We start from the raw sequence: 21,917 nt of genomic DNA, 5'->3' as shown, positions 1-21,917 counted from the left end.
ATTGCCACTGCTTTGCAGACCAAATCATCACCACAAGAGAGCTCGATGTACGTACAAATAAATTCAAAATTTCATTACGTATCGATTTCTTGTTTAATTACTAATCAATTTCATATATTCATATAGTTTATTAGCATGAGGGATAACCTGACCACACACAAGGAATTTATCGCGGCGGTTCAAGAACAACTCATGGGATTCATCAACGAACAAATCCTTGATCCCAAGGGTAAATTCTACTACGACGGAAACACAATTCATAGGTCCTTAGCTTCTGAGCTAGCGACTACTACTACGTCGAAATCGTAGCTAGCTAGGACATATAATGGATTGTAATTTATACATGACTACATATGTTTCTATATGCATGTGTACACATTTTCTATAATGTAAATATATTTTGGTTATATATATATATATATATATATATATATATATATATATATATATATATATATATATATATATATATATATATATATATATACATATGCATTTGCATAACACACACACACACATATATATATATATATATATATATATGTATAAATACATATATATTATGCATGTACATATGTATTGAAACATATATAAATATAATATAATATATATATATGCATATATTATATATGCATATATATGTATTGAAACATATATATAAACCATGCAGCAACAGGGCCATGCAAAAAAAAAAAAAGTCAGCTCACCAACCGAGACTAAAGATGGCTCAGCCTAAAGATCGATCTTTGGAAACCGGGACTAAAGTGGGGTTACGAACCGGGACTAAAAAGAATTTCTCCACCAGTGAAGTCTTATATTGTGAAACGGAGGAAGTACCTTATATTGTGAAACGGGGGAAGAACATGCCAACTTAAATGCAACGTATGCATATGCAACCAGCTACTTTTATGTTCAAATCTTCAAATATGATTAAATATGTACCCCATGTGTGTTCCCGAATCCCGAAAATGTATGGATTTTGGATACCCTGCGATACGGGTCAAACATTGAAATCTTCATCAGTTATTAATATAAGTTAAAAAAAACATCAAGAATCGACACATAAAAAAGATACGAGTAGATTTCTATTGAAAATTTATTTAATTTGGCAATATTCTTATAAATAGAAAAATAGGAACAAAATATATATGCACTGAGAGTGAGTATAAAATAAATAGTGAAGCGAGTATAGGTAGCTGCTGTTTACAGCATGGACGGAAAAATTAGTGGCTATCACGACATAATCCCTTGCTTAGTTCTGCGTATATATATGTTAGAGAGAGACTAGAATAAACATGATATGAGCAGCACACACGTGTAGAGAGATTTTGAGAGATAGAGAATTCGAGCAATGGCGCGAATTGTCTTGGTCGTTGCTTTTGCAGCCGTCGTCGTCGTCCAGGCCGCCATGGCACAGAGGCCAGGGATGCCGCCGGCCGTTGTTCCTCCTTCTCTGCCGACGACGACGCCGCCCGCGCCGACCGTCGTCGCTCCTCCTCTGCCAACGACGCCGCCGCCGGCCGTCGTTGCCCCTTCTCCTCCTCTGCCGCCGCTGACGCCGCCGCCGGCCATTGTCCCCCCTGCTCTACCGCCGCCGCCGCCGCTGCCGGCCATCGTCGTTCCACCGGCTCTGCCGCCGACGCCTGCCATTGCTGTTCCTCCTGCCCTGCCGCCGATCCCGGCCATCGTTCCTCCTTCCCTGCCGCCGACGCCAGAGGCGAACCTGCCGTGCGTGGCGGAGCTGGCGCCGTGCTCCGAGTTCTACCGGAACGCGACGGCGAAGCCCACGGGCGCGTGCTGCGCGCCGCTGAAGAAGGCGTACGAGAGCGAGCTGGGATGCCTGTGCTCCGTGCTGACGAACCCGGCGATGGCCGCCACCGTCGGCGTCGACACGAAGAAGGGGTTGGATCTGTTCGGGCGCTGCGACGTCAAGGTTCCCGCCGACGTGTGCAGCAGCCATGCGCCTGCTCCTGGTACGTATATGCGTAGTAATAACATGATGTTGACAGAATGTTCGTCTTTCTTGATAAGAGTATTTGCCAACTTAGGCTGTGTTTAGACTCGGTGGCTGAAAAGTTTCGGCGTGTCACATCGGATATAATGACGCATATTTGAAGTATTAAATATAGACTAATAACAAAACAAATTACAGATTCCGCATGTAAACTGCGAGACGAATTTATTAAGCCTGATTAATCTATCATTAGCAAATATTTACTGTAGCACCATATTGTCAAATCATGGAGCAATTAGGCTTAAAAGATTCGTCTCGCAATTTACACGCAAATTGTGTAATTAGTTTTTTTTTCGTTTATATTTAATACTCCATGCATGTGTCCAAACATTCAATGTGACAGGTGAAAAATTTTGTCAGGGGATCTAAACAGGCTCTTGTTAGTGTGATATTGTATAATCAGTCAGGGTTTACAATTTCGTAAAATACCGAAGTTTCGGGTCACTGAAATTTGGGAAAGTGCTGGTACGAAATTAGTTAAAATTTAAATAAATTTTGACCAAAATTTCAAAAATGTAAAAGAATCCGAAATTTTTGGAGCAAATGGTTGTGTACCGGGGGTCCGAAACTCCCGAAAATTTGAAAATTTCAAACCCGTAATACTTAAATATGATTACCGTATTACTGATACATCTGTCTTTTCTTTTTTTGTTTTTCAGCTCCAGCCAGCAGTCCTCCCACAGCGTGTAAGTGCAACTTCGTGTTTTTCTTTTTCATGTTTCCACGTACTCCCTCTGTTTTTTAATAGATGACGCTGTTGACTTTTTCTCACATGTTTGATCATTCGTCTTATTTAAAAATTTTATACAAATGTATAAGATATAAATCATACTTAAAGTACTATGAGTGATAAAACAACTCATAACAAAATAAATTATAATTACGTAAATTTTTTGAATAAGACGAATGGTCAAACATGTGAAAAAAAGTCAACGGCGTCATCTATTAAAAAACAGAGGTAGTATTAACTTCTCAAAAATTAAATTAATATTTATTTTCCGATAATTTCTTTTGTTGTTTTATACTTTTTAACTTTCCTTTCTAAATAATTTCCTTTCTCGCTTCAATGATTTCAGCTCCAAACTCAGACAGCAGTGCCGCTCCTCATGGTGCCCAGTGGATGGTATATTCGAGCTTCTTCAGCATCCTCCTTGTGGCTATGTCCATTCCTGTGTAATAAGATCATTATTTTTTCCTTCCTGGAGAGAATACGTTAATTTTCCCTTCTTATGTATGCATGTTGATTTGCATAGCTGGTCCTTTGCCTGGTTGTCCACTATTCCTGGGGAACCTTATTAATTTGTTTCCTTTGAGCACTATTATTATTTGTTATTTCGAAAATGGTTATTATTTGATACTTGTAAGTATATCTCCATTTTTTATGAATAATCGATGAGCATGGATTTAGGCGGTGTCTAAATCACAAGTGTTCGCTGGACAATGAACTAGCTATGGATCATATGGTTGGTAAATAGAATATCCAGGTGAACCTGGTGTAAACCCTGATCAAGAAGTCGTTTAAATTCATCAAACAAACGATCAAAAAGTAGATAATATGATGTTATATAACCATGTAAAAACTCTTTTCTTAACCTGACTTTGTCTCCGACACATAAAAATAACTAATCTATAACTATCATTAGGACAACTTACTAGTTAGAAATATATGTTATTTTTATATCTGACGAACGAAGTTGAGTTTGGACAATATTTTGTATAACATAAGATGGTTAATCCGCATGAGCTCAGGTAACAACGTGAGCATATGGAAGAATGAAACTCATGATCAGATTTTCAAAGTCAGGTCCCAACAACGATACTAAATCATGGATGTAGAGAAAGAACCGTCCAGCTTGGAGTCGTCTGCTCAAGTTTGATAGTTGGAGAAGAATATGTCTAATTAATGAGCACACATAGTAGGGATGGCGATATCCCCATAGGGGGCAGGGTTACTTTTTGTCCCATGGGTGTGGTGGTTGGAGGCCCAACTAGTAGCAAGGGCTGAACTGAAAGTGACCCACAAGACCCCACGGGTATGATCTCTCTAGAGGTAGCCATTCCAAACCTACCAGTCCAAGTCACTGGAGGCAACCATATATAAACCAACCCTAACTCCGTAAATCCACAGCTCCCACAGATCTTCACACTGTCACCCCCAACAGATGCAAAGGAGGCGGCGCAGCCTCTTCCACCATGCTGCATGAACGATGTGGCAGCATGCCGTTCTCCTATCGCCAGTCCATCCCCCATGGCTGGTGCCCCGTACCAGTGCACCATTGCCACCTACCCCTTGTCATGGTCACTCATATCTCTACGGCTCAGCTCTGTCAAGAGGCAAGAAAGGTATTCTTCAAGAGTACTCAACTGCTCAATCCTCAATCACTCCTTCCCTGATTTCCTCAACTTCTTGCATTCAGGTTTGGTACTGCATGCATTTATTTTGATGTCAAAGAACATGATTTGGTACTCAATTAATGTGGATCCATACTAAAATAAATTGATTTGATTGATGCCCTAGAACATGCTATTGATCTATCTCTCTAAGCATAGGAACAAGTAGTACAGCACACCTCCGTCCTTAAAAAAAAAAGGACAAACCCTGGGTTTCCGTGTCCAACGTTTGACTGTCCGTCTTATATGAAATTTTTTATAATTAGTATTTTTATTGTTGTTAGATGATAAAACATGATTAATACTTTATACGTGACTTGTCTTTTTAATTTGTTTCATAATTTTTTCAAATAAGACAGACGGTCAAACGTTGGACACGGAAACACAGGGTTTGTCTTTTTTTTGGGACGGAGGGAGTATGTGCTTAAGGCCTAGATCTATGTTTTTTAATCACTCTTTTCTGATAGAATGTAAAATCCAGCTGCTACAAGTGGGAGCCTCAGACTTCATTAACACTATGCTATGGGCTCTAGCCAAACTCTACTACAAACTCTGCCCAATGACCTGCTAATTCACAACGTACAGAAACAAAACCTAAGAATATGAGGCTTAAATCTGAAGTTTGGCAATGCATTGTTAACAAGAAATTAAATGATCAACATAAAGCTGAATGCCTCGTGTAGTAGAAAGGAAAATTGGGGCTAAACATTTGCTAGACCATAATAAAACAGGTAACTCTAGTTGAGCTAGAAAAGGTCCAAAACAATTTAAGAATGGGGATTGATTAAAAAATGAGTTACCCTAGGAAATATGTCTTTGAACCTGGGACCTCGCCCTCCATGCCAAGTCTGCTTACCTTCCCACTTTTGATGCATTTGTTGATAGAATAAGGGATCCTATTCTTTTTAGCTAGGTTCACCAATCCAAAACTTGTAATACGTATTTATTAAAATTTTAAATGATTTCAAATGGAAAGGTCATCATCAAAGTTATAGATCTTCTTGATTTGTACAACTTTGATATAGAGCATGTCTCCATCTAATGTCATTACAAATTTTTTTAAAAAAATTCTAATAGTTGTGAAACCTTGAACCGCATATTCTAACAATGCCAAATGAAAAGATTGTCAACTATAAAGTTGTGGATCGCGTCAACCATCAAGCTTTACAACTTTGATATACATCTGAGGTCACTTGAAAATTTTGAAAGATTATTTCTTTAAATAGATCTGAGAACTTGTAACGCATATTACATGTAAATAATGTCAAATGAAAAGGTTGTCCACTACAAACTTGTACATCGCGTCAATATCTACAATTTTGATACATACTCGTATATGTGAATAAGTAATCAGATACACATGTATGTCGTACATTTATGATACATTACAGGGACACTTTTTATGGAATAACGTATGTGAAGATGTACCTCACTCACATACATGTTTTCTTTACAAGCATCTATGAATTTTTATCCCCACAACATTTATGTGCTTTCTTTGGAAGCATCTATGATGATTAGTTAGGAGACGTCTGGCCTCAACCAAGCAAGTTATCACACGCAAATTGGCTTTCAACTTGTCTTTGATATCATTTTAGAGACACGGTTTGTTTTGGCATCCATAAGTGCGTGCCACCTACTTAGAGTTCCATGGTAGTAGAAGGACATATAATGGACATGCGAAAACATAAATATTGAAAACCACCCACACTTATTTACGTATACCAGATGTTTCCATCTTTTACTCTGCGTGCGTAGCTTGCTCCACCCCACCCTACCACTTCAATGTACGTAGTAAAATGTTGAGAGTAAATTACAGTTTGGACCACTTCTATAACCAAAGATCTAATTTGGACCACCTTTATCTAATGTTTTTATTTTGGATTAGGTGACTTTACCATTGTTGTACTTTAGACCAGCTGAACTCTCTTTTCTACTACATCAATGATTTTGATTACACCAGCAGTTTCACGTTGATGAACTTCCAAATATGTGTAGATCATACCTTTTGTATATCAGAAGCGGAAAGGTTACATAAAGGTAGTCCAAACTGAAATTTTTGCAACAAAAGGTGCCTCAAACTACAATTCAATTAAATTTTTATATGACTATTCCGTTTACTGCCCTCTGCGCTAGTGTGCTATACAACCGCCGCTGCGCAGTAGTATTGTACTAAACAATTTATATGTTGCCCCGGGCTGCATATCACCATGTCAGTAAGAATCCAGATATTATGTGATCCGCAATTTAGCTGGATATATCAGTAAAATAGTTTGTCTTGGCAGCGTACGTTGAACTTACAAAAATGTGTGCGGCAGTATAAAACTAAAAGGAATTGACGGCCCCGCAGAACGGCAGAAGCAGTGCAGCATGTGGTCATAACTAATTTTCAACCCACGAATTAAATAAATTGGCTATAGGTGACTATCCATGCTTGACAATGGCCTGCTGCATTGACAAGAACAATGCTGTTGCCGTTATATTTAATTTTCGTTCTGAAAATTAATGGTCAAGAGGAAACACTAATATTTGTTATATCTAGAATGTGTAATACAAGATCTGATAGGTTTTTGCGCGTTACAAAAATCATACCTAGGCTAGCTAACTCAAACTATCAAAACTCAGGCATTCATTGATTCTGCCAAGGGTACCAAAAACAATTTATTTGTAATACTTCGCATCCAATAAAACTGCATGCATTTGCTCTTCTGTTGATGTAACCTCATGTTGCCAAGTCTTTAGGAAGTGAAGAACTGCAAACTCTATCCTTCGCCTTCAGTGCCTAGAAACCAAAAAGGCAAATGTATCATCACAATAGAAATTTTACGATCCTTAAGGAGCTACCAACCGGTTTTTCATTTTCTAGTACTAGCTACACACCATTAACTTTTAATGTGACTTTTGATCATCTATTTTATTAAAATAAAAGTAATGCAAGTGTAAGAAAATACAAGTAATTCTTAAATTTCCTTTAGTGATAAAACAGGTCACAAAAAAATACTTATATTTTTTTAATAAAACAAATGGTCAAACGTCACGCTAAAATTCAATGATGTTGTCTATTAAAAATAGAGTACTAACATAAATTTTGGCACCTCATAGCATATTTGTAGTGTTAGGGTACTATAAAGTAACACAGGGCATGCCTGCAGTTTTCTACAAAAAGTTTTGGCACATTGTGGGTGACAAAGTAACGCACGAAATTTTAAAAGTTCTTAATGGTGGCGAGATGCCAGTAGGATGGAATGATACAAACATTGTTCTAATTCCAAAAGTTAAAAGTCCATCTGTTCTCAAAGAGTTGCGTCCAAGCAGCCTTTGTAATGTAGTGTACAAAATTATCTCTAAGGTTCTAGCAAACCGGCTGAAGTCAATCCTCCCAGAGATCATCTTAGACACGCAAAGTGCTTTTGTTCCTGGAAGACTAATCACTGATAATGTACTTATTGCCTATGAAGCAACCCATTTTTTGCAGAATAAGAGAAATGGAAAAGATGGCTATGCGGCCATCAAATTGGATATGTCTAAAGCCTACGATAGAGTTGAATGGCCTTTCCTACTCCATATGCTGCGAAGACTTGGCTTTGATGAAAAATGGAATAGGTTGATAATGAATTGTGTCACAACAGTAAATTATAAAATAAAGGTCAATGGTGACTATACGGAAGTGATAAAGCCAGACAGGGGGCTGCGTCAAGGTGATCCTTTATCACCATATTTGTTTGTTATATGTGCAGAGGCATTTTCAGCAGCAATTCAGGCAGCAGAAGGTTCAAAAAGATTATGTGGTTTACGCATTTGTCGAGGTGCTCCTATTCTAACACACCTGTTTTTTGCAGATGACTCTCTTTTACTTTTAAAAGCTACTGAATCTGTAGCAAACGAGATGAAGCAAATTATTCTGGACTATGAGAGGTGCTCAGGCCAGATTGTTAATAGAGATAAATCTGTAGTGATGTTCAGTTCAAACATGGATGAGGAGGAAAAAAAGGTATTTTCACATACCTTGGGTATAAACTGTATAGCTCATAATGATAGATATCTTGGGTTACCGGTATTTATTGGTAGATCCAAAGCGAAAACCTTTGAATACTTAAAGGAGAAAATCTGGAGATGCATCCAGGGATGGAAGGAAAAATTTTTATCCAAGGCAGGAAAAGAAATTTTAATTAAAGCAGTTGCACAAGCTATTCCAACATATGCAATGTCATGTTTTTATTTAACAAAATCTCTTTGTGATGAGTTAACTTCTATGATTTTGCGCTTCTGGTGGGCTCAACATGATAATGACAAAAAAATTCATTGGTTGGGAAAGGATAAAATCATGAAGCCAAAGAGTCAAGGAGGTTTGGGGTTTAGAGACCTACATTCCTTCAATATTGCTATGTTGGCTCGGCAAGGTTGGCGCCTTATCCAAAATCCTGATTCTCTTTGCTCAAGGCTGCTAAAGGCCAAATATTTTCCTAACTGTAATGTTCTTGATGCGCAGTCAAGGAAACAAATGTCATATTCCTGGAGAAGTATTCTAAAGGGAATACAATTACTAAGAAAAGGCGTAATATGGCGGGTCGGAAATGGAGAGCATATAAACATCTGGTCAGACCCATGGCTGCCAAGAGATATGAGATTCGTCACAACAAGAAGAGGGGCATCTTTAATTACAAGGGTGTGTGAGCTCATTGATCCAACAACAGGCCAGTGGGATATTGAATTAATCCAGCAGATTTTCAATGAGAACGATGCAAAAATCATAACAAGAATACCACTAAGGGAAGGTCAGGAAGATTTTATTGCTTGGCAACCAGATACTAAAGGAATTTTCTCGGTAAAATCAGCATACAAGCTACATGAGAAGATCCTCAATGAATTGCAAGGACAGATAGGTAGTTCCTGTGCTAAAACCTCTTCTTTTAATTGGGAGCGTATTTGGAGATATAACATTCCTAATAAGATAAAACACTTTATATGGAGATTTGCACATAATAGTCTGCCTTTGAGGCTAAACATCAAAAGAAAAGGAGTTGATATTGACACTTTGTGCCCGGTTTGTAGGCGTTTTGATGAGGATGGAGGCCACTGTTTTCTCAGATGCAAAATGGTACGAAAAGTGTGGAGTAAATTATTTTTGGAGGAGGTACGCCTCAAACTTTTATACTGCCCTTCACCACTGCATGTGCTAGAGGAGATCTGGACAATGGATGTAAGCAAACAAATTAAAATCTTAACTATGTTTTGGTTGTGGTGGTCTGCTCGAAACAAATTGGTTGAAGGGGAAGGTTATTCAGTTCTGCATGAAGTGCCTTTTCTTACTAACCGAATTATTTCAGAATTTGAACATTTTTTACAATATGAACAAAATAAATGTCTTATGAACTGTGCGAACTCATGGAAACCACCTAGAGCTGGAATGATAAAGCTAAATATTGATGGATCTTTTTTCCAACATACAGGAGAAGGTGGTTGGGGTGTAGTGGCCAGAGATACAGATGGATGTCCTCTCATGATGGCTGCTGGGAATTTACAGAATTTGCATAATGCTAATCAAGCAGAAGCTTTAGCATGCATCCAAGCTTTGAAATTAGCTAATGATATGGGAATGGGCCACATTATTGTTGAAACTGATGCTCAAGCTCTGAAAGCGGCTTTGTTGGATGAAACACAGGATAGAAGTGTAAACGCTGTTATCATTAGAGAGGCCAAATTTTTGCTTGCAATGAATTTTAATGTCCATCAAGTCATGTATTGTCCTAGAGAATGTAATCGTGCTGCGCATGAGCTTGCTAAAATTGGTGCTTCTCTGGGTCCACGAAGCCAATTTGTTTGGCTTGAAGGATTCCCAGATGTTGTTTGTAATTTGGTAGCTAGTGATTCAGCTGGACTACCTGCTTAATGGAATTGTTCTTCTTCAAAAAAAAAAATATTGATACTTTCTGGTATCTCTCCTCAATTATGATAAAATCACTCTTTCATAAATCAAAATCATAGACATGAAGACCAAGTTGAGACAAGTCATAATAATAAGATGCCGACAACAGTACACTAGTGTACTTACTTCTTTATCCCAGTTGGTGCACAAGGTGATGGTGAGAAGCAAAAGCATCTGCACCACTAATCCGCACAATATTCCAAACCATAGCCCCTGTTCAGAGTTCAAACATGTAAAATATGTCTCCAAATAAACTGTCAAAAGTTGAAAAGAGTAAAAAGTAAAGAAGATTACCATTCCTCCTAGATGGCAGACAAAGGCGAAAAAGAATGCTACAGGTATGCCAGCCAGGTAATAAGCCCCTAGGTTGATGAAAGCACCAATCTGTTGTCGTCCACAGCCCCTAACAACACCTGAAAATCATGTCAAGATCACAGTTAGGTACTAGTATTTTACAGTAGCAATCATTACTCCAGGTAATTCAGCTTGCTTCAGATGCAGAGCTTTCTGCTATATCTGAACTCGTGGTATCCTGCATTGCTAGTCTTCACCAAATGTATTGCAGAGAAGGGTTCTACATTGTGGAAAGCAAAAACTGTCCGGGTACCGAAAGATCAGAAATTTTGGTCCGAACTCCGAAATAAGGCTTCAATATTCAGATCCAGATATGAAAATTCCTTCTGAAAAATGTGAAGCAGAATGGTGTGTACCTGACAGAACACACTGAATTGCATCGAACAGGATGGACACAGCAAGAATAGGCATCATCTTAGCTATATAATCTGCCACTTCCTCCTCATTGCTGTACGCATATCCCCAGAGATTGCGCACAATAACCATCACGAGGCCTTCTGAAGTTCCTACCAAGAACGCCAGGAGCATCACAACACGGGTCGCCAAGCGTGCCGCCTGCGGTCGCCCAGCTCCGAGCTCATTCGACACGCGCGTACTGGTAAATCGAATCAATCAAGCGATCAATGTTCTCGAAACTGCTGGTATTTCTCATAGTCTATTTGTTGTTTCAGAGTTCACAGGTTTTGTTTCTAAAGAAATGGACTCTGTTTTGTTTCTGAATTATGACTTCAGACTCTGTTCAGAGTTCAGAGTTCAGAGTTCAGACACTGACCTTATGGCAGCACCAAGTCCAAGTGGCACCATGAAGGCGAAAGAGTTTGTGTTCAAGCTACAAGCAATCGTAGTAGCAGCAGCAATGATTAATTAGCGGAGACAACAAATTGCACTAAATTTTAGCCAAAAAAAATAAAATGTAGGATTTGAATAGATCACCATATGGACAGAACGGCCGTCTCAAGCTTGGGATTTGCCAGAAGACCGGAGAGCAGCACCAGGAGCTCAAACGACCACCACTCCATGCTGCATTATCATTTCGATGGACATATTTTGGAAAATTTTAGAAAAACATTCAAGTTTTAAGACTAAAATTCGGTCAGACTACCAGAGTACCAGACCATGAGCAGTAGTAGAACCAAAATTTTGGAAATTTATGTTCGAAATCATAAACAGTTGACCGAATTAGCCGGAGGCTCACCAGACCATGAGCGCAGAAGGCACGGCGAGCCTCAAGAAGCCGAGGACGTCGCGGAACGCCTCGCCGGAGAAGCCGGTCCAGGTGCGGCGGCACGCCGGCGAGAGCCTGACGTAGATGGCCAGCACGGAGAGGTTGGTGAGGAAGGAGACGGCGTTGGCGAGCGCGGCGCCCTTGGCGCCCAGCCCGAGCCTGTGCACGAGCAGCCAGCAGACGAGCACGTGGTTCGCCGCCGTCGCGCCGGCGGAGAGCATCACCGGCACGACGGCGCTCTGCGTCTGCAGGAACCGGACGTGGCACTGCAGCGGCCCGTAGACGAACAGCGTCGGGATCATCCACCGGATGTAGCTCCCGGCGCCCGCCGCGATCTCCGGGTCCTGGCCGACGACGAGGAGGATCTCGCCGGTGAAGGCCCAGACCGCCGCGATCGGGACGCTCACCAGCGCGAGCACCAGCATCGCCCGCTGCTTGTACACGCCGAGCATGTGGTGCTGCTTCGCGCCGAACGCCTGGCCGCACAGCGTGTCCAGGCTGCTCGCCATGCCAGCCTACCTCGATTACACAGATGATGAGCTCGCTCGAATCCGTTCATGGCGATTGATGATCGAGCTTAATCTTTCAGGAGAAGTGGGTTTGCACCTACCAGCAAGCTGAAGCCGGTGACGCCGGCGAAGGAGGTGGCCATGGAGGCGCTGGAGAGGGCGAGCTCGCCGAGGTGGCCGACGAACATGACGGAAATCATCTGGACGACGTTCTGCAGCAACATGCCGACGACGAGCGGCCCGGCGAGGTACAGCTGCTTCTTGATCTCGGTCACCACCAACCCCTCCTCCTCGCCGCCGTTCTTCTCCGCCGCGCCGCCACTGCTGCCGGCGATGAGCGGCTCCTCCATCGCCGCCGCCTTCATGGTGGCAGTGGAGATCACTACACCTCCTCAGTAGCTCACACTGATTGCCACATGCTTCTTGAAGAGAAATGGAAGAGAACAACCGTATTAATTTTTGAAACCGTCAGAGAAGGTCAGGACAGAATTAATACTACGTGTCAGAAGAACAGTACTATTACCTCCCTCCCATTTTAATTACAGATGTGAGTTTCGTGTTATTTATTTTTTTCTTAAAAAATAGTCACACCAAAAGTAATATTCATGATTTATCATATAATAACAATAAAAATATTAATTATAAAAAAATTTCATCAAGACAGATGGTCAAAATGTTAGATATAAACGGTGATAAAACTAGTCTTTTGGGACGGAGGTAATACTATAATGCAGGTGAATGAAAGCAAATTCGGAAGTGCCTCACCAAAGTCTGAGAAGAATATTTGAATATGGTTATGCTTCATAGGCTACCGCAGAACGAAATGCGCAAAACAGGGCAGATTAATACAAAAGACACTTAGAATCTAGAACATGTAAATGGCATATGTAGTACCCTTTGTTTCCAACCATAACCATTTATAGGTTGCTTAATTAGTATTATGAATGAAAGAAAATATTCATTTTCAGTTACCTCATTGGATACTTTTTTTTTATTTTGAATTGTTTGGATTATCATCGTAAATATCTGATTGGATGAATATCTAGATTTCTATGCATTAGAACAAATGTCCAGAACGATAAGTATTACTAACCACTCCGGATACATAATATAGTTAAAAAAACAATTTTGATCACTATTTTCTATTATAATATATTTGTAGAAATATTAACAAATATCTAATGTTATTGAAGTACTTTTTAAGACTAATTTCTACATATGGTCTTCATATTTCTAATATAAATATTAAAAATTATTTATAATTAAAGATTTTAAAGTTTGACTTCAGCTTTTCCCAGATAGATTGGATGTAATCGCATGCTATGATATTTGTACTTGTACTTGCTAGATCTGATCTTAGATGGAAGGGGAGCATTTTAAAATGAAAGTAGTCTACTTAACCCTCTGTACTACTGTAGTTGGTCAACCCTCTGGAAAGATGAAATCGGGAGTTCTACACCCCCTAAATATTAAAACCCAGTCAAATAGCAGTGATATAAATGAATTTGCCCAAGGGGACAACGACAACGGTAGTGACACGGCAAGGTTTTGTGCATTCTTTTACTTGTAGTTGTACTATAGCTTCGAAAAGAATCATGCATTATTGTTAAATATATTTTTTCAGGCCACGACAATGAGAAAGGGAGAAAGGTTGAGGCGGCTTGGATAATATTGACCATTTGTAAATGTAAACTATGACCATTTTCAATTGGAAAAAGGGCTACCTAGCGACAGCGCCCACTCTCCCAACCCAACAACTAACAAACTTGCAATCTTGCAGTATAATGTCCGTACTAAAATAAATTACCCTTTATACACAAATATGAACTCATGTATGTGGACATTAATTGGTTTAAGTTGAGACGGAGAGAGTATACGTAATTTGTAATTTATTTTAGCCTTTGCTTCAAAGAAGTTACAACCGATTATTACAAAAGTTTTTCAACGAACAACTGTGAATTATAAAATATAACTTAATTAAAAAAACTTCTTGGAATACCCACTTAAAAGACTCATAAAAATGTAACAATCTACTTAACTACTTCCATCTGCTAATACCAAAAACTGGACCTTTGATATCAGCGGTCATTGTGTTGATCAAATTTCACACACATCAACACAGGCAACACACGTCAATCCAAGCAGAAAATCCAAATAAAAAAAGCCGACTCGATACATCGGCTCGATGATGCATCGAGCCAGCCATCCATCATCATCATCACTAAGATCAACATCATCCCCATCAAAATCATCACTAAATCATCCAAACACAATCACAAAAATCACTCAAACACACTCACAACCACAAACACAAAAATCATCTACTACCGCCATATGGAGCCCGCTCCCGCTGCCTGTGGGGAGTCTGCCACCGCCGACAGGAGCCCGCCACAGTCCCCCCTCCAGCCAGATCTAGCGAAAGGGAGGGGGCCGTTGCACGTGGGGAGCTCGCCGCTAGCAGCGGGAGCCCGCCATGTCCCCTCCAGCCGGATCTGGCTGAGGGGAGGGCGCCACCACCGCTGCCACCCTTCTCGCTAGATCTGGCGGAGGGGAGCCTGCCACCGCCCACAGGAACCCACCGTTGCCGCCCGTGGGGAGCTCGCTGTTGATGGCTATTAAATACCAAATTTACGTCATCAATACCTTCATAAATCTGAAAATTTAAAACATCTAACATAAAGGTAGGATTTAGTTCTAACAATTTCCACGAGTGTTGGTGTATATTTGACTGCAGGTGACAAATTATCAAAGTTGAGACAAAATATACATAAAAGAGGGGGAGAGTTACACCCATGGAGTCTTGGGCCCACAAACTTATCGAAATACCAGAAAATGGGCCCAAGCATCTTGCCACTAGGCCAGATGGGCTAGGCAGGGGGTCGGCCGACCCAGTGACAGCCCACCTGGCCCAGTAATTTTCTAGATCGGTAATTATCGACCTCCCATGATGGTTGTGACCGTTTCCGATGCTCCAACCATCATCAGGACGACAGATGGCAATAGGAGGATGGAGATGCTCTTTGGATGCTATGGAGAAATTATATCCTCCCAAGCAAGCTCCCCCTGTAAGTACTCATCTTCCTTCATTTCAACACACACCAAAATGTAGAGCCGAAATATAGGAGGCTCTTTGTATTCATTTGATGTATACTTAAAATAAGGGAGAGAGAGTGAGGAAGAAAGAGTCAGAGGGGTTCCGGAGTTGTTGGCAACTCTCTTTATTTCTTTTGTACCTTAGCAATTACTTTGCTCTAATTGAGAATATCGTAATTAAGTTATTAAGATTTGTATACTTCTTAGTTAGTTTCTATTTAGATTACTGGATCATTGTTCACTATTGCTTATTAAGAGATAGTGTTTGCTTTGGTGAGTTACATACACTAAAGTAACAATTGATTGCTTAGACCGAGTTCTAGTTACAGCGAGCAAATCAGTGCCTGAAATATAGCTATAGGATTAAAGTTAAGCTTTCTAAACGACCCTGTACAACACTAGAAAATCATCTATACCCCTTTGGCCTACATTTATATTGTGTCCTTGGATGAACATGGTGAAAAGTTAAACACACACATTCTATATAAAAATTCGATACCTTGAAATACTCCGGGTGGAGTGCTACAACGATATCTCCGTGCGCTTACGTAAGAATACCATCACTCGCTGCTGGCCACGGGAGCCTGGCTGCCGCATCCCCTCCCGCTAGATCTAGCGGAGGGGAGGGTGTCGCTGCCTCCCCTCACCGGATCAGGCCGAGAGGAGCCTGCCATTGCCCACAGGAGCCCACTGTCGAATGCGAGAGCCTATTGCCTCCCCTCCCGCCAGATCTGGCGGAGGGGAGGGCGCGGCCTCCGCTGGGCAGCCGTCGTGAGAGAGGAAAGGGAGTGAGATAGGAAAGGGGAGGCAGAGAGACGAGAGAAGAGAAAGCATGATAATGAGGATAAGGACACGGGATGGATGGGTGTGGGCGCTTGGCGAAATAGGTAAGGACGTGGTCGTCTCCCTGGCTCGGCTCAGCTTAGTATATGTGCCGGTTTTTAAAAATGACTGGTACCTATATTATATAGGTGTCGGTTCTTTAATATATTATAGGTACCAGTTCTATTAAAAAACCGGCACCTATGTACTGGTTCTATTTTTTTTTTCATCTCTTCCAAAACCCTTGCTCTCTCTTGAGGTTGGGTTGGGATCAAAGAGAGGGTGACATTTTTTTTTTCTGACTAGTCTGCCACGTTGGCGCCACATGTGCTAACTTAAGTCAAAACCGCCCGGAACAGTGTTCAAGGGGTTATTAATCTGATATAAATAGTTTAGTGTGTAAAATATGGGTATTTAGGGGTATAATTCAGTCGACCACGATAGTTCCGGGAGAGGTAGTTCATATTTTTTTCCTAATGAAATAGATAACCAGCGGTAATAATCCAATCAATAATATATCTCAAATGGAGCAATCAGCCTGGCAGTATTAATGGTCGATGAGATGATCCATGTTAAACGTGCTAATGTAGCGAGCATAATGAACTCTAAACAAAATAAAAAATAAAAAAGCAGAACAACAATTTACAATTGGCTACGAAACCCATAAGAACAGGAGCCAACTGGAAAGCATTACAATATGAATGTCCTTTGATACTGTGTCTATACAGGGATTGATGCATGACTGATTCTCCGAAAGGGAAGTAGCACATATATATTATTAAACAGGACATGGATTTGCGTAGACTGGCTTTCAAGCCCCCCTGAATTGTAACCCTCTAAATGCTTGAGTTATAATTCTCCTTTATTCCAGTCTCTGTAAACACTAATTCTTCTCGGTGTTTTTGCCCTTCCCTAATTTAAATTCCGGCAGATCTACCGTCGTTCTCCTCAAAAAAAAAAATTACTGTCTATACATTGCTTTGCACCAACACACAAATGCAACACTATTTTTATGGCATATTTCTATTTTAGCCCGGTTTTTTAGATCAGAACATTCTTATCATAAGACCAATTGGACTAACCACTACAGATATTTCAGGGGGTTAGGCTAACGAGAGGATTAATTGCAACATGGAAACTGAAATGGAACGATACGAATACTATACAAGATCTGGAGTTCCTATCTCACTGAAGCCTTGTTTAGTTCCAAAAACTTTTTCCCAAAAACATCACATCGAATCTTTAGACACATGCATAGAGTATTAAATATAGATAAATTAAAAAACTAATTGTACAGGTAGGGGGGAAATAGCGAGATGAATCTTTTGAGCCTAATTAGTCCATGATTAGCCATAAGTGCTACAGTAACTCACATGTGCTAATGATGGATTAATTAGGCTCAAAAGATTCGTTTCGCGGTTTCCAAGCGAGTTATGAAATTAGTTTTTTCATTCATGTTCGAAAACCTCTTTCGACATCCGGTCAAACGTCCGATGTGACACCCAAAAATTTTCTTTTTGCAAACTAAACAGGCCCTGAATCATCAAGTTAAGTTGGAGGACGAACAAAACCTTTCAGGAGAATCAGTCATGCATCAATCCCTGGTCCTGGGTATGCAGGAAGACTCATGATCCGCTTGTCAAGTACAGGTGCACCCACTGTAAAATGATACAGGCTTTGGAACTCCAAGTCTTTTAAGCCAAGTACCTCATGAACTGCACCAAAGTAAGGCACCAAATAAGAGTTCATTACTTAAGATATGCATAACCTACAGCACCGAATAAAGGAATGAACAAAATCAAAAGGAGGTGAAGAATTCAATAACTGGACAAAATAATTTTCAAGGGTACCACTACACAAACAGTTTATCACCACTCCCAGGCCTTAAGGAAAAAATGATAAGTTTACAGCCATTTGAGTCATTTTTTGTTACAGTTTAAATTGAAAGAAGCAATACCAAATTGCTTGATTAATATCTCTTTGAATAGGTAAACATATACAGTCCATAACAATGAACTATTGTGCATACATTTTATGTTCTTCCAGATAAAATGACACCATCGAACCATTTAAACAAATGAAACAACTAAAGTATCCTAGAAGACACAATAGCACACACATCCCTCAAAATTTGCCACATCTGAGCTCATTCGAAATATTAATCAAACAGGAACATATTGAATGCTTATCTAAGCTGCATTTTTTATTTGGTTGGTTGTGTCCCACAAAGTGCACAAACAGAAAGGAAGTTACCAAATTGCTTGTGAGTATCACTTTCCAAAACAATTGTAGGCAAAAAGAGATACAATTTTGCCATCCTCGGCCAATTATATACTAACTCCGTCCCATATATATTGTAATTCTAGTTTGTTTAGCATATATTAAGGTTTGAGAAGAAAGATTACGATGCCCCTTATTAAATGGTGTAGTGGTAAGAGTGGAAGGGTAGTTGAGGGTAAAATGGGGAGAAATTTGAATGGGACCATTAGTACTCTATTGTGACAATTATTTTGGGACAAATTCAAATTCTAGAAATACAATTATTATGGGACAGAGGTAGTAGCTACCAAAGCTATGGCTAAATGGTATATCAAGCACAGCCTGTACAATTGACCTTTTTTGGCTTTTGCCAGGATGCATACATGGATAAATCGAAGTGAAATTTGTAGATGTCAAATGATGTGGTTCATGCTATTTAAAACTTGAAAATTCCTGTGTTAAAACTCGAATGATGCTACTTACCAGCATCATCAAAGTAGCAACCAATCCCTGTCGCAGATATTCCAACAGCATGGGCCTCAAGGTAAAGAACTTGACCAAGAACACCAGTCTCCCAAAACAAACGTGGATACATCCATTCGCCTTTCTCATGTAGCACAAGCTCAAATCTAGCAATCATCCCTAGGCTAAAACATCCATGTGAGGCAATGTCCTGCATAAATGGCATCAACAATGGATAATAAAACCATATTGTCTTTCATGATCAGTAGCATAAAAAAGAGAAATTGGAGTACTGGAATTTGTCCAGTAAAATTGCTACCAAAAGAGGACTGACATAAAGAAATAGTGGTATGCATCTGCTGGGTCAAGCATAGTTGAAGCTAATAAATATTAGATAAGACTATATGCAGCCACAAAATTCAAATTTGTTACTCCAATAAGAATAGAAACATTTCACACATTCAAATACCTGAAAGCAGGATATCTGCATTGCAATCTGCTGGCAATCCCCTTTCATCAGCCTGTACAATGGGAGGCCATCAGGGCACCCCTCAGGTCGTTCCCACTCAAAGTCCTGCCTCATGGCACGCCGCAACATATCAAAATGCTCCTCATTCCTCACCAAGAAATACAATCCCTTGGGCAGCTCTGAGACACGGTGCACAAACAACGTGGCATGCACTTCTGCGTCCCATGGCAAGACACGAAATGGCAGAGCACTTGGAGGTCCCTGCAGCTCCTCTGGAGAAACGTCACCTGACGGAAGGCAATGCAACATTATCTGATAAAATGTGTCCCTGCCCATCACATGCACGCCATCCATGTCCACCGCACTCCTCCGGCGCCGCACCACCTCCTGCACTGTCAGTTCCTTATAGAGATCATCAGATAACGCTGCGTTCCTCCGCCATGGATTCACAGAGAAGCTCTCCCCTGGAGCAGGACCGTGCTTCTTGACCGCCTCCGCCGTGTGGTATATCACATCCCACACCACATGATCCTTGCTAAGGGCATTAGCCTTCCCAACCCACTCCAATCTATCCAATCCCCTCAATGCCGCACTCATCACTCCATAATCCACCTTTGGCTCTGAGCCAGCCGGAAACAGAAGAACCGCGCAATCGGGATGCTGCCGCTCCACCCATGGTGCCTTGCCCCTCACCATTTTGTCAGGCAAGCCATCAGGGGGAGGGGGGGCTCCTTTCTCCACCCCCACCAGATACCCAAGGTCCTCATCGGACAACCCATCAAGCAACCGAACATCCCAGCCTAGCGCCGCCGCGGCCACCGCCACCGCCGCCAGCGCGTGGCCCACGTCGTGGTTGCAGTATCGCAGCGCCCGCTCGCCGTACTTCCAGGACTCCCTCCAGAAGATGGACGACAGCGCCAGGACCGCGGTGGCCGGCGGCGGCAGGAGCGCCGGGAAGTCGGCGAGGGGCGCCGCGGAGCGAACCTCGAGGAGGTGGTCGCGCGGCGCGTAGTGGGAGACGACGAGGCGGCCGGGGTCCCGCGGGTGCTCGAACAGGAGGTGCGCCTCGGTGGGGTGGAGGTTGCCGCTGCTGGGGTTGACGCGGAGGGACCAGGTGGAGACGCCGGCGGACTTCCACGCCGAGAGGGCGAGGGAGTGGAACAGCAGCGCGGAGAGGGAGTCGACGGAGAGCGGCTGCGGCGACGGCGGCGGCGGCGGCGAGTGGAACAGCGACGGGTAGGGGATACCGGCGATCCCCGGCGGCGGGTTGGGGAGCGGGATTTGGGAGGGAGGGGAGAAGCGGAGGAAGGGGTTGGGCTGGTTGGCCCAGTCGAGGCGGCCAGGCCCGCGCGCGTAGCCGGCGGTGAGGCTGTGCTTGGTGCGGCAGTGGTAGTCGGAGGCCGCGGAGGAGGCCGGCGGCGCGGAGGCGGACGCGGCGGTCGACATGGCGAGGCGATGGATGGCGGAGTCGAGACGGACGCGGCGGCGGAGGGAGGCGGGGTGGTGGCGGAGGAGGAGCATCTCCGGCGGATTACGTCGGGAGTAGAGGTGGCCAAACGGGCCGGGCCAAACGGGCCGCGCGCGGCACGGCCGGACCTGTAGCAGGCACGGCCCGGCACGGCCTGCTACAGTAACGGGCCGTGCCGGCACGGCCCGTTTAGCCGTGCCGTGCTTGGGCCGCTGGCCGAGCACGCGGGCCGGCACGGCACGGCCCGGCTACTGTAGCGGGCCGGCACGGCACGGCCCGCGGCACGGCCCGGCACGGCACGGCGGCGGCCCGTCAGGAGCGGCAGGCGGGCGGCGGTCCAATGGGACGGCGACACGTGGCACTAACGGCTATTTGACCGTTGAAATTTGAAAATAACCGTTGGGAGGCTAAAAAATTCATAAAAATTCCAAAAAATCTCAAATTTCGCCCTATAAATAGGGCATGAACCCCAGCCATTTCTCCTCATCCCACACTCCTCATCTTGTGCTCTCAAGTGTTTTAAGTGCTCTCTTTGTTCTCAAGTGTGCATTTTTTTTTTATTTTGACAAAATTTGCTCAAATTTTGTCAAAAATCAAAATTAGTTTCGTAGTTCAACAGTTTGATCGCAGAGGTTTGAAGAGCTCGCGGTTGGAAAGATGTAAGTAATATTCAAATTTGTGTATTATTTGTATTGTGTTTGTGAATTCAATAAATATTCGAAAATTTGTTTATGTCGGTTTAAATTTTCAGAATGGATCCGAACTTTCCATACCAGTCGCCGTCGTTCACCTTGGGTGATTTCGACCCCAACTACATGTCGGGGTTTGACGGTACCTCCGGATCGGCTCCAACTCCACCATCTGTGGAGGAGGTACCGGTTCATACGGCTGTCGTTGAGGAGGTACCGGTTCAGGAGGCGACAGC

General features: G+C 42.2%; 3 protein-coding genes and 2 long non-coding RNA genes across 6 annotated transcripts; 3 read left to right on the top strand and 2 right to left on the bottom strand.

Annotated features, from left to right (window-relative positions):
* The first annotated feature begins 1,295 nt into the window (after nucleotides 1-1,295).
* Nucleotides 1,296-3,455, top strand: LOC107276274 (classical arabinogalactan protein 9). Its single transcript, XM_015758467.3, has 3 exons — nucleotides 1,296-1,973; nucleotides 2,674-2,700; nucleotides 3,091-3,455. The coding sequence occupies exons 1-3, from the start codon at nucleotides 1,352-1,354 to the stop codon at nucleotides 3,189-3,191; spliced, it is 750 nt and encodes a 249-aa protein (XP_015613953.1). The 5' UTR covers nucleotides 1,296-1,351; the 3' UTR covers nucleotides 3,192-3,455.
* Nucleotides 3,456-6,858: 3,403 nt separating this feature from the next.
* LOC9270974 (protein DETOXIFICATION 16) lies at nucleotides 6,859-12,784 on the bottom strand. Its single transcript, XM_015759458.3, has 8 exons — nucleotides 12,521-12,784; nucleotides 11,881-12,425; nucleotides 11,619-11,705; nucleotides 11,458-11,514; nucleotides 11,042-11,280; nucleotides 10,626-10,744; nucleotides 10,458-10,544; nucleotides 6,859-7,187 (listed from the first exon to the last, which is right to left on the bottom strand). The coding sequence occupies exons 1-8, from the start codon at nucleotides 12,782-12,784 to the stop codon at nucleotides 7,128-7,130; spliced, it is 1,458 nt and encodes a 485-aa protein (XP_015614944.1). The 3' UTR covers nucleotides 6,859-7,127.
* LOC136353681 (uncharacterized) lies at nucleotides 8,257-9,035 on the top strand. Its single transcript, XR_010737075.1, has 3 exons — nucleotides 8,257-8,396; nucleotides 8,721-8,805; nucleotides 8,895-9,035. It is a non-coding gene; the product is annotated as an uncharacterized lncRNA (long non-coding RNA).
* LOC136353680 (uncharacterized) lies at nucleotides 9,061-10,323 on the top strand. The gene is made up of 3 exons (XR_010737074.1): nucleotides 9,061-9,288; nucleotides 9,458-9,539; nucleotides 9,856-10,323. It is a non-coding gene; the product is annotated as an uncharacterized lncRNA (long non-coding RNA).
* A 1,594-nt stretch (nucleotides 12,785-14,378) lies between the features above and the next one.
* On the bottom strand, nucleotides 14,379-21,092 carry LOC9268466 (uncharacterized). 2 transcript variants are annotated; one of them, XM_015757507.3, is made up of 4 exons: nucleotides 19,525-21,092; nucleotides 19,077-19,266; nucleotides 17,906-18,049; nucleotides 14,379-15,031 (listed from the first exon to the last, which is right to left on the bottom strand). In XM_015757507.3, exons 1-3 carry the CDS (start codon nucleotides 21,043-21,045, stop codon nucleotides 17,922-17,924), a joined length of 1,839 nt encoding a protein of 612 aa, XP_015612993.1. In that variant the 5' UTR covers nucleotides 21,046-21,092; the 3' UTR covers nucleotides 14,379-15,031; nucleotides 17,906-17,921. The 2 variants fall into 2 exon arrangements, with proteins under 2 accessions (XP_015612993.1, XP_015612992.1); XM_015757506.3 differs by lacking the exon at nucleotides 14,379-15,031 and having other exon boundaries at nucleotides 16,882-18,049.
* Between the last annotated feature and the right edge of the window lie 825 nt (nucleotides 21,093-21,917).

The sequence above is a fragment of the Oryza sativa genome, chromosome 10 (assembly GCF_034140825.1).
Source record: "Oryza sativa Japonica Group chromosome 10, ASM3414082v1".
Classification (NCBI taxonomy): Eukaryota; Viridiplantae; Streptophyta; class Magnoliopsida; order Poales; family Poaceae; genus Oryza; species Oryza sativa.
Note: the sequence above shows the minus strand (reverse complement) of the source record. Positions and strands in the feature narration are given on the sequence as shown.

Coding starts and splice junctions, on each gene's coding strand:
- LOC9268466 (XM_015757507.3), bottom strand. CDS start 21,045: ATGCTCCTCCTCCGCCACCACCCCGCCTCCCTCCGCCGCCGCGTCCGT. Junction 19,267..19,524: donor TGCAGATATCCTGCTTTCAG/GTATTTGAATGT, acceptor CCATTTATGCAG/GACATTGCCTCACATGGATG. Junction 18,050..19,076: donor TTGCTACTTTGATGATGCTG/GTAAGTAGCATC, acceptor ACTTTGGTGCAG/TTCATGAGGTACTTGGCTTA.
- LOC9270974 (XM_015759458.3), bottom strand. CDS start 12,784: ATGAAGGCGGCGGCGATGGAGGAGCCGCTCATCGCCGGCAGCAGTGGC. Junction 12,426..12,520: donor TCACCGGCTTCAGCTTGCTG/GTAGGTGCAAAC, acceptor TAATCGAGGTAG/GCTGGCATGGCGAGCAGCCT. Junction 10,545..10,625: donor TCTGCCATCTAGGAGGAATG/GTAATCTTCTTT, acceptor AACTCTGAACAG/GGGCTATGGTTTGGAATATT.
- LOC107276274 (XM_015758467.3), top strand. CDS start 1,352: ATGGCGCGAATTGTCTTGGTCGTTGCTTTTGCAGCCGTCGTCGTCGTC. Junction 1,974..2,673: donor CAGCCATGCGCCTGCTCCTG/GTACGTATATGC, acceptor TTTGTTTTTCAG/CTCCAGCCAGCAGTCCTCCC. Junction 2,701..3,090: donor CAGCAGTCCTCCCACAGCGT/GTAAGTGCAACT, acceptor CAATGATTTCAG/CTCCAAACTCAGACAGCAGT.